Consider the following 16,073-nt stretch of genomic DNA (forward strand, 5'->3'; position numbering starts at 1 on the left):
TATCCAAGCCTATTGTAACTTCTCTGCATTTCTTGATGTGTCATTTTGTTATCTTTTCCTAACTGTCATAAAGTGAGCACCACATAGATCTACTTCCTTTCATGCTGGTAATGTACTCCACTGTCATTATGAACAGGCTGATCTTCTTCATGTAACAAATGCTTCCCTGCCCCTACCTGACACACAGCTTGCACTAAATGACAAGGCAGGCTGTTATCTCAAGGCTACAGCTAATATCACTCACAAATATGTAGATAAGACACACCTGGGAAACATTACAAGCATAGGCTGGTTTTATGATACCTGAAAGTGAGCTGAATATGGAAATTCTTAAAGTTTGATGACTGAACACCTACTGAAAGTTTTAAGGTTGTAAATATGTTGCCCGTCTGAGAGGACTGGTGTATCAATATCCAATAATCAAGATACTTAACCCTGAACTACAAGGTTCTTTTTCTATTCAAGGACTTTTCAATTCACTCAATCATCAATTTGCATATGATTAGCTTTGTAGTGAGTGCTTCCCTTGAAAATACTTGAAATCAGGCATTCACCAGGAGACAGACCTTGATATGCACTTGAGACAAAGTTAAAAAAAAAGACATGTGGGACTTCCAAGGGCACACGTCTAATCAGTGAAACCGGTGCCAATGCCCATTTGTCGAGCTTATCATATCAGGTAATCATTTATTCAACTCCAACTCCATCCTGACAGCAATTCTCATGCCAGTCACTGGGCCAATACAACACTTACATTACAATAAAAAAAAGTCACTCCTCATGCTAGGATGAGATACTAACAACCACAACTGTTTCCTAGAATAAATTGGAATTGTTGGTGGTAACCTCTTCATGTAGGACAACTCAATCTATGTGAAACCTTCCAGACAAACCAAAGACACTGAGACTGGATATGAGAAGCATGGAATACCACCAGGTGAAATTATTCCTTGTACACACTACAAGTCAGGAATTGTTGATCATATCCCATAAAAAGATAAGAAGAGTATGATAATCTAATACAGTACATATAAATCAGGAAACGATAACTGTAGGTAATAAAATAATAAAAGTCAGGCATAAACACATCATGAATAAAAATCAAAGGTACAGCTGAAAGAGGCAAGTAATACACAGAGAACACCAAGCAGTCCTCACACCAACATCACTGTAATAAACATGTCACAAGCTCGACTCAACAGATCTGACGTGGAGACAGAATAAGACAAAACCTGCCACACACTAAACCATCCCTTATGAAGAGAATATAATATAAAACTAATCGCCAATGAACAAAACAACAAAAAGTAATATCTTATGACAATGACTGGTGTCTGGTAAGGTAAAACAGAGCACCTTATTAAGAATTCTACTTGTCTCAACACTTTTGGTCAGCCTGAGAAACAAAAGTGTGTGGATACAGTCTTTACTCAGCAACAGGGAGCTAGCAGCAATGAAAGAAAATCATATAATTCTTTCTTAGCAACAGCATGTGGATCTGAATTACTGCTGAGTATTATTACACCATGAAACATAAATCTAGCATTTCATGAAGCAAACTGTTCTGGCTTCCTCTTTAGGGACTGGCACCTCACTGGGCCTTTTCTTTTTCTCTTCCTTTGTTGCCCTCACCCAGTGCTCCTCTTACAGGAGAGGGAGGGAGGGAGAGAGAGAGAGAGAGAGAGAGAGAGAGAGAGAGAGAGAGAGAGAGAGAGAGAGAGAGAGAGAGAGAGAGAGAGAGAGAGAGAGAGAGAGAGAGAGAGAGAGAGAGAGAGAGAGAGAGAGAGAGAGAGAGAGAGAGAGAGAGAGAGAGAGAGAGAGATTCACCAATGCTTGCAATCCTGTCATTTCACTGGACATTTCTTCTACTTTCCTGCTGTCTTTTGTATTATTTTCTCTTGTTTTATAATGTTTTCTTCTATTACAAAAATTTATAAAAGGCAGATAGTGTCATCAAATCAAACAGCCTAGTTACAACTCAAGGGTTTCCTGTTGTTTGAAATCCCAAGATCTCATGTCCCTTCACTACCAAGATTTCACCAGCTCTTAGAGTCCTACACAGCTCTCCTGCCACCAGCCTCTCTCAGGACATGCCTTGCCACCATCACATCATCAGATAACACACACATACTCACCAAATAAAGGACCATCTTTTATTATGTGAATTGAAATGGTTGCTATAACAACTGTGCTGTGACAAAGACCTTGACTATGAATCATCCAGTAACTAATTAACCAGATAGTATTGTGCATAAGTTATCTATATGCCACAATGACATCCCATTTAAAAGTAGCAGCCAGAAACAAGGTACCTATATGCATACCTTTGAAGATTAAAGACATAAAAGTGTTAGTCATGACAATCCTTACTACTGGAGATTTTAAGATTTGCTTCAACTTCTTAAAACTCAAGGCAGGCGTGAAGAGCCAAGCAAATGATAATAAAGAGGTAAGATTCAACCTTGTCTAGTCTTCACATGGAGTCGTCGTTTCTTGTCAGTTATTTTTACTCCTCACTATCAAGTACTGTCACTTGTCAGTCCTCCACCAATCCTTTCTCACATCAATGTATGACACATGGTGAAAATGTTAAGCTCAGCCTCTCTATAAAAAGCACAATTAAGAATAATTATACTGTGCCTTTTGACAGGTAATATCCCCAATTTGGTTAAGAAGGTATCAAGCAAGATAACCTCTCCTCTAAGACCAATACAAAAAAAAAACCTGATAATGCAAATAATTGCAACAGTAAAAAAGGACTGCCACTACAGACACATTTCCAACTTACTACTTATCAAGAGTTAATCCTTTGACTGCCACTTGGTACACCTTTCCCTAATTACCAATTACTCTGAGACATCTTTACTTGTTCTACAGCCACATCCTATCTTTGAACTGGGAAGAAATTGCAAAATATATTTTTAATCACTAACTTTACTGTAACTGCTTATAAAGACATCATGCAGTGCTTCTGTTGTTGCTAATTGTTTCATGTTGCAGTGAAAGGGTTAAGCAACATGACAACTGAAGGAGTACACCGGGGCAGCAAAGTGTAAGCCTAATAGTGATAAATAGGGTGTCAGACAGGAGGCACGAGAGGGAATCCCAGGAGACAGGAAGCAGTACTCATCCATCATTATATACTACATTGTCACACCACACAACCTCATCATCCTTCACTCCACACAATCCACCTTACATTACACAACTTCCTGCGTTCTACTTCATTATCTACTCTCTCCCCCCATATGACATCTGACAACCTATCCTCTGGTATCATCTGAAACAAATTAACTTCACACAATAAAGTACATGGAGAAAAAGTTAAGTATTATATGAAGACCAAACACACCAGATACATTACATTTTGAGATAGGTTAGGTAAGATTAAGTAACTAACCTAACTTAACCCACTTCAAGTGTAGTTAAGGTGGTTATCTTCATGTGATTCAAGTAAATTAACAGAAGCCATATATAAATACAAGACTTGGATGTGCACTTCCTGCAGCTTCCTTAAGAGTTAAAGCTGCAATAAGAGGCACAAATTGTTCTTGGCTCAGTAACAGGTGCATCCATCTAAGTATAATAAATCTAAGTATAATAAATACAAGTCAAGAAACAAGTAATCAGAATTTCATAAAAATGCACACTAAAAAAAATCATCATACATCTGCAACATAGAAAACAGCATATCATAAATTGCCCCTGTGCATCTTATCATAAAATAATCTGTAGGCAAAATATACATGCTCATTATCTTACAATACTCCTAATAAAACACACACACACACACACACACACACACACACACACACACACACACACACACACACACACACACACACACACACACAATCACTTAAGAAACTTTAGACCACACCAAAGACAGTGTCTCTAAAACATAAAGGGCTAGGACACCACCTGTCTCATCTGTGTGTGTGTGTGTGTGTGTGTGTGTGTGTGTGTGTGTGTGTGTGTGTGTGTGTGTGTCCAAACTTCCCAAGACACATGTGTAACCCCAAAGGATTACCTCACAGCCACTCACACAAGCCCACAAGTAAGAGGGAGCATCAAGACGCCTGCCTGCATCCCCATGAAGAGTGACAGGTAGGCTACATGCACAAACACTGTCCTTCCCGCCTCCCTCGGTCGCCAACACACCTGCTAGGCCTCCTACACCTCATCTGAAGAAGGCGCCGCCACATACCAGGACCAGAGCTACAGTGAGGCAGTACTATCCTCACAATATCACGAGGAGAGAGCCATAATGCTCCCCCCTTTGTTCAGAGGACCGCCAGGCTCACACACGGGGATGCAACATGCCTAAAAATCAATAGCTACCACTCCATCCAGACCTTCTCCGCCGCTAAGTGTAGGCCTACCAGGTGAGAATCAAGCCTAAATCACCATCCAGCACCACCTATCGTATCTAGGAGTACTAACGCACCTATCTGGCATTGCATGGGGGTGTTAGGGCAGCTTGTGTACCTGTGTGTTGCATGGTGTTGCAGGGTTGCAGGGTAGGCCTGGGAGCGGCGCGGTGGCGGGTGGCAGACAGGCAGGCCCACACAACCCGCCGTGATCAATAATTTCCCTTCCCCTCCGCGGCTACTCTCCCCTCTCCCTCACCCCCCCACCTCCCACTCTCACATAACACCTCCACGCTCACCTTTCGCATTGCACTAACGCATCTTGACCCTGTATGCAAGTAAAGGCCAGATTGCAACACAGACACCCTCTCACTCTCTCTTTTCTCCCTCCTCTCACTCCCGTTCCCTGTCTCCTTCCCATGCAACCTTTCACATACCATCTCCTTGCTCTTTTGCACTTAAATAACCCATTTAAACCCTTATAAAGTAAGTAAAACCCTTAGATATGGATACAAAACACCCTCCCCCCGCCTCCCTCCTAAAGGGGTGACGCATTCCACCCAAATAAACACTGACTTAACTTTTTGTTTGTAAACACACCTTTCTCTCCTTATCTAGCGACTAAATGTACTTGAAACCTAGTCTACGGGACTTCATAAAGAGTTGTACTTACCTTAAATCTACATGCGCCCTGTATTTTAAGCGGAGGCGCTGAAAATATCACAAAAGGCGCACTAAAGCCACTCATGACATGTTTTCGAGACGGTCAATGAACTCACTGCGTCTTTGTTACTCGGGGTTCCAGTACTGCCCGGCTGAGGAGGGAAAGTCTATAGATGCCATGATACTGCGCGCTTTATACACTCCGATCCTCTTTACTTTCTACTCTCCAGTGTTGCGCGCTGCCATTTCATACTCGCTACATATACTTTGTGGAGTCGGATGCTACATGTAGTAAGAATCAAGCCACGTATGGTTGCCAGCAGTAGTAATTTTGTTATATATATAACTTTTTCTTGATTTTGAAGGCATCTTCCTCGGTGAGGGTACATACACATTACAGGAATTTGCTATACATTATCAGACACATACTGAAATATCAAGATTTGGCAAGTGAAAGTACTTTTTTAAAAGACTTAGTTGTTCACATAGTAAAATATTATTAGACCTTGTTTACAACTTTTCTACCTGTCCTAATGCCTCGCTGCCTCGCCTTATGCTGCACTAATTGATAAAATAAGTTGCCAGGCACCACATATTGCATCTGCTCAAGCCAGCATGACGTGCTGCTCCAGACCGGCTGCCGACACCGCGCCTTTCTATGGCAAGGGAAATGGGTTTGACAAGTTACTGGGCAATCCCGCGCCTCCCCATGCATATCACGGTCGATAAGAATGCAGACCGAGCGCCAAGTTCAAAAAAAGTTACCCACTTGCACGAGATGATGCTGTTTAATAGGAAGGAGATAGAAGGAAACTGGTTCTCAAATAGGGCGGAAGATGACTGGAATAGACCCAATTATCAGGTAGTTATGCAGAGTCAATAGTGAGCATGGAGGGAAAACTGGACAAAATTTATGGACAGGGGGTGAATAAGCGAGTTAATAAAGAGAAGGAAGAAACTGGTTCTCAAATAGGATGATACATGAGTGGAACAGACTCAATCAGCAGGCTGTTATGCAGAGCCAAGAGGGAGCTTTGAGAGCAGTAATCTATGAAACAATGGAGAGTTGATAACGATGATGATGAACACCACCACCACCACCACCAACAACAACAACAACAACAACAACAATGCTGATTATGATGTATTATTATTATTATTATTATTATTATTATTATTATTATTATTATTATTATTATTATTATTATTATCATCATCATCATCATCATCATCATCATCATCATCATAATAATAATAATAATAATAATAATAATAATAATAATAATAATAATAATAATAATTATATATTATTATTATTATTATTATTATTATTATTATTATTATTATTAGTGGTAGTGGTAGTAGTAGTAGTAGTAGTAGTCGTAGTAGTAGTAGTAGTAGTAGTAGTAGTAGTAGTAGTAGTAGTAGTAGTAGTAGTAGTAGTAGTAGTGGTGGTGGTAGTAGTAGTAATAGCAGCAGTAGTAGTAGCAGTAATAGTAGTAGTAGCAGCAGCAGCAGTAGTAGTAGTAGTAGTAGTAGTAGTAGTAGTAGTAGTAGTAGTGGTAGTAGTAGTAGTAGTAGTAGTAGTAGTAGTAGTAGTGGTAGTAGTAGTAGTAGTAGTAGTAGTAGTAGTAGTAGTAGTAGTAGTAGTAGTAGTAGTAGTAGCAGAAGCAGCAGCAAAAGTAGTAGTGATGGTGTTAACGATAATAATAACGATGATAATAATAATAATAATAATAATAATAATAATAATAATGATAATAATAATAATAATAATAATAATAATTATTATTATTATTATTATTATTATTATTATTATTATTATTATTATTATTATTATTATTATTATCATTATTATTATTATTATTATTATTATTATTATTATTATTATTATTATTGTTATTATTATTATTATTATTATTATAATAACAACAACAAGAGCAACAACAACAATAAAAGAAAGCAAACCAAAGATCAAAGTATTCTCTCAGACCAAATTAACCAAAATACAAAACAAAAGCAGAATACTAACAAAGAAACTAACAACAAAAACTCAACGCGCTCTACCTACACCAGTGCTGTTTGTACCGGAAACAGGTGAATTCCACAGGTAACACTCACTGGCTGCCTAACGTTGCCATGGAGACAGGTATGCAAACAACACGTGCCACACAGGAACCTAAGACGCCCACTGAGAAAACCTCCTTAGACTGTAAAGAAAGAAAGGTTAGCTTACGAGAACACGGGGAGAGCTGTGTGGTTGGGTTGGAGTGTGAGCTGGACAATTTTGCTGCCCTCCTTGCGCCCTGTTTCCCCTTCAGTGTACGATATTCCGCCACCTATCTCGGGAATTCCCGTGACTGACCGTGTGGCATGAGATAAATTCTTGCGTCATGACATACGTACATTCCGGTGCGAGTGTATGATTCAAATGCGATTTATGTAAAAAAATAATGAGTGGTAAATGATGTATAATGATGAATGACAGTGAATTGCTAAAAGTTGTGTTAGGTAAGCGGTGTAAGGATTGCGAATAGATTCCTGGGTTATTACATACATGATACATCCCAGTGCGAGTATATGTTTCAAATGTGGTTTTTGTCACGAGCAATGAATGATGGATGCAATGTGTACTATGACGAATAACAATAAATGCTATGTGAGGTACAAGATACATTCCTGGGTTATGACATGCACCTTAGTGTGTATGTGTTTCAAATGCGATCTCTGTAACGAGTAATGAAGGACGAATGATGGCACGTGTAATATGATGAATAAAAATAATGAATAACTTAGATTAAATCAGTATTAACCATGCGATGTGAGTGTTGAAAACAGATTCTTGAGTCTTATTAGTGTGCTCGTGTTTGTGAAGGGACGCATGAATAATAGAAATAGGTAACGTTATACGTGTTTCAAATTTCATACATATTTGTTTTTAAAACGTCTTACTAGTGTGCTTTTGTATTTCAGTGACGATTTATAGCAGCGCGAATAATGAAATGAAAGGAAAACGTTAGTAATGAGTAATGAAATGAAGACAAGATGAAACAGTAGATAAATGTACAAGTTGTATACACCATTGATTGTATTACGTTTCAAGGTGACTTGTAAAGACTACGTCTTGTGCTGTATAGATAATGAAATGAAAGGAAAATGTTAGTACTAATTGTATAATGAAATAAAGTCAGAGTTGTAGTTACGCCAGATGAAACACTAGATAAATGTATGAGTGTAATATACATCCTAGTTTGTATTACGTTTCAAGGATGATTCATAAAGAGTACTTGTGTTGTATGAATAATTAAAGGAAAGGAAAAAGTTATTAATGACATGAAATAAAGAGAAAGTTTTACCTACACGAGATAAAACGCTAGATAAATGTATGGATAGTACAATAATATACATTTTAGGCTGTGTTACGTTCCAAGGGTTCTTTATAAAGAAAACTTGCGTTGTATGAATAACGAAATGGAAAAAAGTACTTATTTATAGTATGTATCACGTTTCAAGGGCGATTTATAAATAGTGCTTATGTTTGCGTAATTGAATGAAAAATAAAGTAGTTGTTTATACACAGGTAAGATGGAATATACGTTATAAGTAAGGCAAGTGTGTGGAGCGGAGGGCGACAAGAACTGGAATATTTTACAAGACTGTTCCCGCCAAAGATTTTTATGCACCATGCTGGAAACTTCTCCGCCTAAATCTATAGACATTATTGAACAAGGTAAGTTTGTGTTATTATTATTATTATTATTACTATTATTATTATTATTATTATTATTATTATTATTATTATTATTATTATTATTATTATTATTATTAATATTGTTATTATTATTATTATCATTATTATTATCATTGTTATTATTACCATTATTATTATCATTATTATTATTATTATTATTATTATTATTAGTAGTAGTAGTAGTAGTAGTAGTAGTAGTAGTAGTAGTAGTAGTAGTAGTAGTAGGTAGTAGTAGTAGTAGTAATAGTAGCAGTAGTAAGCAGAGAAGAGGGAGTAGGAGAAGGAACACTTTTATCTGTTTATTATTTCATCTACAAAATATTCGTAAGGCACAATTATCATTTCCTTTTCTTCTCGCCACATTATTAACAGTGAAAAACAAAACTCCAAACACCAAATCAGCATTCTATCGTCTCCCGGCCCGGTACGAAAGGGCGTCGCTGATTGGCTGCACCTTTCCCTCACAGACGTTCGGTGCCAGACTACGCGTCGCTTATTACGTGTACAACACAGGCGGTATTAATTCAATGATGTACCTTTACGTGCTGCTGAATGTCGCTATCATAAGTAAAAAGGCTGGAAACATTTTAGAGGAAGTTTCCTGTTATATTCATCATAATTTCTTCATTTTCTTTGTTTTCTTTATGAAGTTTCCTGTGAGTTCTTCAATCACTGGTGAGTCTCATGGTGTCAGCTAGGATAACCTGTCTTGTGTACGCAGTGAGGTGAGGCACACAAAGCACTACCACTGCGGCGGCAACACGTACCTAGTGTGGGCCCGACAGTCACCGACGGGAGGGTGCACCCATTCACCGACGCCCACTCATGCTGGGAGCCAAGGGTCCAGCTTAAGTGACCTGGTTGTACCTGAAATTGTAAAAAAAGATTATATTAATCACTGAAATGTTAAGAATTTCAATCAATAAAGATAACTAAAAGAAAAATCCATATCAGATTGGCATGTACTAAACTTTAATGAGAGTGCGTACTGAAAAAATAATGATGATAACAGTAATAATATTCTATCTATCTATCTATCTATATACCAGACCGGCAATCCCACACAGGGTGGCGCAGATAAAGCACCACACACACACACACACACACACACACACACACATCATTCACAGTCTAAACCCCGCCGGCCCCTGGTGGAAAGGGACAGTCTCATGTGCCACTCCATTACACCCCCGGAGCTTAGGCATGACACAGCTGGCCATAATAGCAATAGTAATAAATCTCTATACTCCACATCCCATAAGTGAAACCTGTGTTTTCATGACCATAGGTTTTTGGGAATTTTCACTGATTACTACCTACTACTGTGATATACTACCACCACTACGATCATTACTACTATTACTACTACTACTACTACTACTACTACTACTACTACTACTACTACTACTACTACTACTACTACTACTACTACTTAGGTAACGTGTGTAATGTTATGCTTATCGTGAATCATTAAGTAGAAGTCGACTGATAAATTTATCCACTATAACAAACAACAACAACTAATACTACTGCTTCTACTTTCACAAAAACAACAACAACAACAACAACAACTACTACTACTACTACTACTACTACTACTACTACTACTACTACTACAACTACAGGCGTGGAGGCGCGAGTGGGGGCGGTGGGGCATCACTGGGTGCGGCTGGAGTGGGGGGAGGAGGGCGAGGAGGAGGAAGGAGACGAGATGGGACTGCAGGCCGACACCACACATCCTTCCTCGCGCCCCTCCAGCCCGGGGTGAGAGAGAGAGAGAGAGAGAGAGAGAGAGAGAGAGAGAGAGAGAGAGACGTTCATATTCCCTAAACTTGTCGCTCTAGTTAGTCACTGGGATTTTCAAGAGTGTTTTCATGATATTAGTGAAAGTCTCACAAAAATTCCATACAAACAACGGAAAAATAAATAAATAAATAAATAAATAAATACACATGAGAACCTAAGGACTTTGAAAAATAGTCGTAATGAGAGAACAAAACAAGAATGTGCATCGGAATGTAGCGTATATTTTACTCTACATATTCTGAAACACTTCTGCGCCGCATCTCCACTACTTTCAAAAGGCTCTATTTTAAGAGACACGAGATTTTAAAGGTGTTTTTTTATGCTTGTAGTGACAGATAAACAAGATTTTTTAATTAGCAACACGAGAAACACTCTTGAGAACCCGGCTAATCATTTCCATGGCCTTGGAAAATTGTGGTGAGGAGAGCAGAGCATTTCTGAATATACGGATCTCTTTCGCCAGGGAGGGTGAAGGCGTGAGCGATGCGTATGAAGACTATCTGGCTCTGGCTTATGCTAAAGAGGTAGACTCCGATACTTATCCACAAGACGAGGATGTAAGTATACCTGCCATTACACACACACACACACACACACACACACTCTCTCTCTCTCTCTCTCTCTCTCTCTCTCTCTCTCTCTCTCTCTCTCTCTCTCTCTCTCTCTCTCTCTCTCTCTCTCTCTCTGTTACTTTTCCTTTGCTTCGTCTTTCGTGTTCTTTACTCGTTACGTCACTGGCCGTCAAGTACAAACACACACACACACACACACACACACACACACACACACACACACATACTCTCTCTCTCTCTCTCTCTCTCTCTCTCTCTCTCTCTCTCTCTCTCTCTCTCTCTCTCTCTCTCTCTCTCTCTCTCTCTCTCTCTCTCTTCCAGGAATTCTTATACGCACCGAGTTCCTGGAAGACCCTACGCATTTCTGATTCTAGGAATTCTGAGGAAAACTGACGAATAAGAGGGCGAGACGCGTCCACCCGTGAGAAGCTGCATTATTATTACTTTTCCCTATGTCTCTCCTTTCCTTTTTATTGTGGCCATAGTTTTTCCCTATTTTCTCATTTATTTTCGTTCTTTTTCACCATATTGCGCTTCTCTATCTTCTCCTGTTTTCTTTGTTCCTCTATCCTTGTTCCTCTTTAAAATTTTACTTTACGTGTCTCCACCTTTCTCTGTTTTCTTCGTTTCTTTATTTATATTTATTTTTCTTTACCTTATTATACTTCTCTTCTTTCTCTGTTTTCTCTGTCTCGCTTATTTTGATTTTTCCTTTAGTCTTTACCATATACTATCCTTATGTTTCTCCCTCTTTCCTTCGTTTCCTTCGTTTCTCATTTATCTTTATTTTTCTTTACCTTATTACGCTTCTCCAGCTTTCTTTGTTTTCTTCTTCTCTCATTTAGCTTTGTTCTTCTTTAATCTATCATAATTCTACACCTTTCTATATTTTCTTTGTCTCTCATTAATCTATTTTTTTTTCTTTATCTTGTTACGCTTCTCTACTTTTCTGTTTCCTTTGTTTACTTCCACCGCGTGTTATAAAATGACTTATGAAGAAGTTGTGGTACTTCCTTTCGCCTTATTTTCTCTCTCTCTCTATCCTGAGAATGCTAAGAGAGGGTGTGTATTTTCGTTTCAATTTTTCTTTTCTTTTCATCTCTCCACCTGGCATGACTACGCATTGATCTATATTAGTGTTCATTTTGTCTCCTCTCTCCTTTCTTCTTCTTTTCTTTATAGTTAGTTATTGTTTTCATTCCTTTTCGTATTTGTCTTATTCAGAGATTAGCTCTTTCTTTACTTTTTGTTCCTTCTTCTCTTTTATCACATTTATTACTTTCTCGCTTTTTTGGTTGGGACTGGTTTCTTCTGTCATCTTTCGTTTCTCTTTCTTCTTCTCTTTTATCATTATTGCTACTCATTATCGTGTTCATACCATTCTTTATTATGATTTGAATTTCTTCGTATGTTTTTTTTTATTATGTGAATGATCCTTCTTTTCCTTCACTTCTACCAGCATTACAAACTCTCCATCCCTCTGCCTCGTGAATCAAAACTTTAACTCATAACTTTTGATAGAATCTGACTTTTAAGCTTAGAATAGCATATGACACTCTTTCGACCTGTAAAGAAAAGGAGAGAGAGAGAGAGAGAGAGAGAGAGAGAAGAGAGAGAGAGAGAGAGAGAGAGAGAGAGAGAGAGAGAGAGAGAGAGAGAGAATAAGTAATGGCTTGTCCAGTTTTGAGTGTGGTGGAGCAGTGGTTCTCAGCCTTTCGTAAGTCCACTCAGCCTTCCGGAAGCTTTAGAGGAATTCATGTACCTCTCCCCTTGAAAAATTCACTAAAAAAAAAAAAAAAAAAAAAAAAGAAGAATAATATTTAACGTTCTTCTCTAGAGTTGACAAAAAAAATTACGAATAAAAAATATCTCCGTTTTAAACATAGAAAATAACTACTCGGTCCTAAGTAATTGTTATATAATGCGCTGAATATATAACAAAACAAAATGCCTCACCTCAAACCCGTGAAGAGCGAGTTGCGTCTGAGTGCAATAAACTTAATATAATACATCAATTTGTAGTACTATAATATCAATCTAAATTAATTTCCTACATAACACACAATGTCTCTCCTAAAACTCCTTTCTCATACTGTGCAGTCCTTCACACACTGGCCACGTCATGCACGTCTCCATGTCATACATCCTGGGCTGCACCATGCTAGAGGGAGACAGACAGACAGACAGACAGACAGACTCTTTCTTGTTATTATTCTCTTTATCTTTTTATTTATTTATTTTTACTAACTTTTTCCTCGCCTCTTCTTTACCAGTATCAGTTTAATAACTATCTTTTAACATAATTTAATTTTCAAAAGACTGGTAATATTTCGTTTATTTTATTACCATTCACATTATTTTTTCTAAGAGACAGGTTCATCTTCTCTCTCTTCTTAACATTATCCTTACAGACATTATCGTTTAACATGTTCTAATTTTCAAGGGACTGGTAATAAATTGTCTATACCTTATCATTAACTTTTTTTTTTTTTTCTCAGGGTTTGGCAGATGGGCCGCTGGAGGAGGAGGTGGACAGGACAGAGGTGTTTACAGAGAGGCCAGTGAGGGTGTTTACTGTTCAGCTCCTGCGTCCGAGGACTGGCTGGGTCACTGTGTACAAGTAGGTAGTGCTCTCTCTCTCTCTCTCTCTCTCTCTCTCTCTGGTTGTGGAAGTTAATATTTCATGTTTATTTTACCTCTTATGCAGTCTCTCTTTCCTTTCGCATTTCTTATTTACCTCAATCTATTTTTTCTCGGTTCTTTCCTTTTCATTATTTTTCTTCTCTTTTATTTCATATTTATCTATATTTCTGTCGGTCTGTCTGTTCATTTGTCTGTCTATCTATCTATCTCCCAATTTACCTATCTATATATCTATTTCTCTACCTACTTATCTGTTTATCCCCCAATCTATCTATCTATCCATCTATCTATCCGTCTCATCCATTCTTTCCTTCGGTCCTGTCTTGTCTAACACTCGTACCTTCATATCTCCATCCTCATCATCTTCCTTTTTATTCCATCCCCTCTTTCCTCGTACCCATCGCTTGATGCTCCCTTACACTCTCTCTCTCTCTCTCTCTCTCTCTCTCTCTCTCTCTCTCTCTCTCTCTCTCTCTCCCCGGTGAACTTTTTCAGGGGGAGCGGAGGAAGCTGTCTGCTGCAGGGCCTCTCCCCCTCCCAGGACGTGACGGCCAGAATACAGGTGGCTCAGGATAGCACAGCCTCCCCCTGGACCCTCGTCACAGCCCACACCAAGAGTGAGAACCCCCTGCCCTCCTGTACTGCGCCTCTGCTCACACTGACGTTGCTCTTAATCAAATCTAACCTAACCTAACTTGGTGACCTGTACTGCGCCTCGGCTAACAGTAACGCTGATCTCGATCTAATCTAACACTTATCCAATTATTTTCTCTGATTCTATTACAGGAAATATAGCATCATCATTTCTTCTACCTGATCTAAAGTAACTCTAGGATTCCCTGTACTTCTACTAAAAAAGAAAAAAAAGAAAGAAAAAATGTTCAATAGCATCGCTTCTCTTACCTAACCTAATCTAACATTATCGCTACTTACATTATCATCAGTTTCTATTATTCTTCTGTAAATAATACGACTCCTGTTGTCTTTCACCTACATTATGTTGAGTGTCAGTCTACTTCAGACATTTTAGTGTAATTTCTTTGTTTACTACTACTGCTACTACTACTACTACTACTATTACTACTGCTACTGCTGCTGCTATTACTACTACTACTACTACTATTATTATTACTACTACTACTACTACTACTACTACATCATCAACAACACTACTACTACTACAACATCAACAATAACAACAACAACAACTACTACTACTACTACTACTACTAATACTACTACTACTACTATTACCACTACTACCATCAGCACCACCACTACCACTACAGCTACGAAAGTACGAGAAGGGCAAGTTTCAAAATTGAGTTACAACGCGGCGGCTAAACAGGGCGAACAATGAACACGGAGCTTGTGAGGAGCGGAGCTGGTTTGACCTCGATTGAAAGGTCATTTGAGTCACCAGCCGGGCGGGATAAGCACAAAGCACAGTGAATGATGGATGAGCATGAGCATTGCCATTATTCACTCCTGGCCTTGGGGAAGAAGGTCACGTCGTCCACCAGCAACGGAGCCTGTGGCAGGGAATAACCGACGGACTCAATAGCATCGAGAGTTAATCAATTTCTGTGATGCGCACGGCGGCTTGTGGCTCCTCGGGCTTCTTTTTCTTCTGGAGGGGCGTACACTATCACCACTGATGCTTTCTCCTTATGGTGCAACACGGTTTTATCTTGAACACAGTATAGTTCTTCTTTTGTTTTCTCTCTCTCTCTCTTGTATTTGATAAAATAACCAAGGGCGTGGAGTTGCCACCAGGAAGGAAAGAACAAGTGAAAAAATAATACTACGCATATATCATAAAAAAACTCGAATTTTACTGTTTTTATTACGTATGACTGTTCTAGTTTACTATGTTTTAGTGGTTACATACAAAACACACAATCACAAAAAATAAATAAAAAAATAAAATAAAATAAAATAAAATAAAATAAAATAAACGGATAAATAAATGAATAAATCACACACACACACACACACACACACACACACACACACACACACACACACACACACACACACCAAAAACAGTAAATAGTTAAAAACTCTTAAAAACAATTAATTGATATTTTTCCTGACACAATTATTGCCGCGCATTTACACCAATCAGCCAATTAACCAACATTTTTTTTTTACTTAACCTAATCTAGTTACATTCCTCTCACGTAATCCGTCAAATAATCAATTAATCAATCAATCAGTCTGCTTTCGCAACTTAATCTAACCTGCCTTTCTTCCTCTCAGGTAATC

The 16,073-nt window shown here is 38.4% G+C and overlaps 2 protein-coding genes across 4 annotated transcripts in view; one reads left to right on the top strand and one right to left on the bottom strand.

Moving 5' to 3' along the window:
- The window catches only part of LOC135091644 (broad-complex core protein-like), a 58,493-nt gene extending 53,254 nt beyond the window's left edge, over positions 1-5,239 (bottom strand). The window contains exon 1 of the transcript XR_010262585.1: positions 5,044-5,239. The gene's annotated coding sequence lies outside the window, so the exon portion shown is untranslated. The remainder of the gene's footprint in view (positions 1-5,043) is intronic.
- Positions 5,240-9,037: 3,798 nt separating this feature from the next.
- The window catches only part of LOC135091648 (ankyrin repeat domain-containing protein 65-like), a 15,932-nt gene continuing 8,896 nt past the window's right edge, over positions 9,038-16,073 (top strand). Inside the window, exons 1-4 of one of the 3 annotated variants that reach the window (XM_063989457.1) lie at positions 9,038-10,548; positions 11,054-11,147; positions 13,661-13,782; positions 14,301-14,422. In XM_063989457.1, the coding sequence (XP_063845527.1) occupies positions 10,496-10,548; positions 11,054-11,147; positions 13,661-13,782; positions 14,301-14,422 (391 nt within the window). In that variant the 5' untranslated portion in view covers positions 9,038-10,495. Of the gene's footprint in view, positions 10,549-10,646; positions 11,148-13,660; positions 13,783-14,300; positions 14,423-16,073 lie in introns of those variants that run through there. The other 2 variants (XM_063989456.1, XM_063989458.1) reach the window with 2 other exon arrangements.

This window comes from Scylla paramamosain, chromosome 38 (genome assembly GCF_035594125.1).
Source record: "Scylla paramamosain isolate STU-SP2022 chromosome 38, ASM3559412v1, whole genome shotgun sequence".
NCBI classification, from domain to species: Eukaryota; Metazoa; Arthropoda; class Malacostraca; order Decapoda; family Portunidae; genus Scylla; species Scylla paramamosain.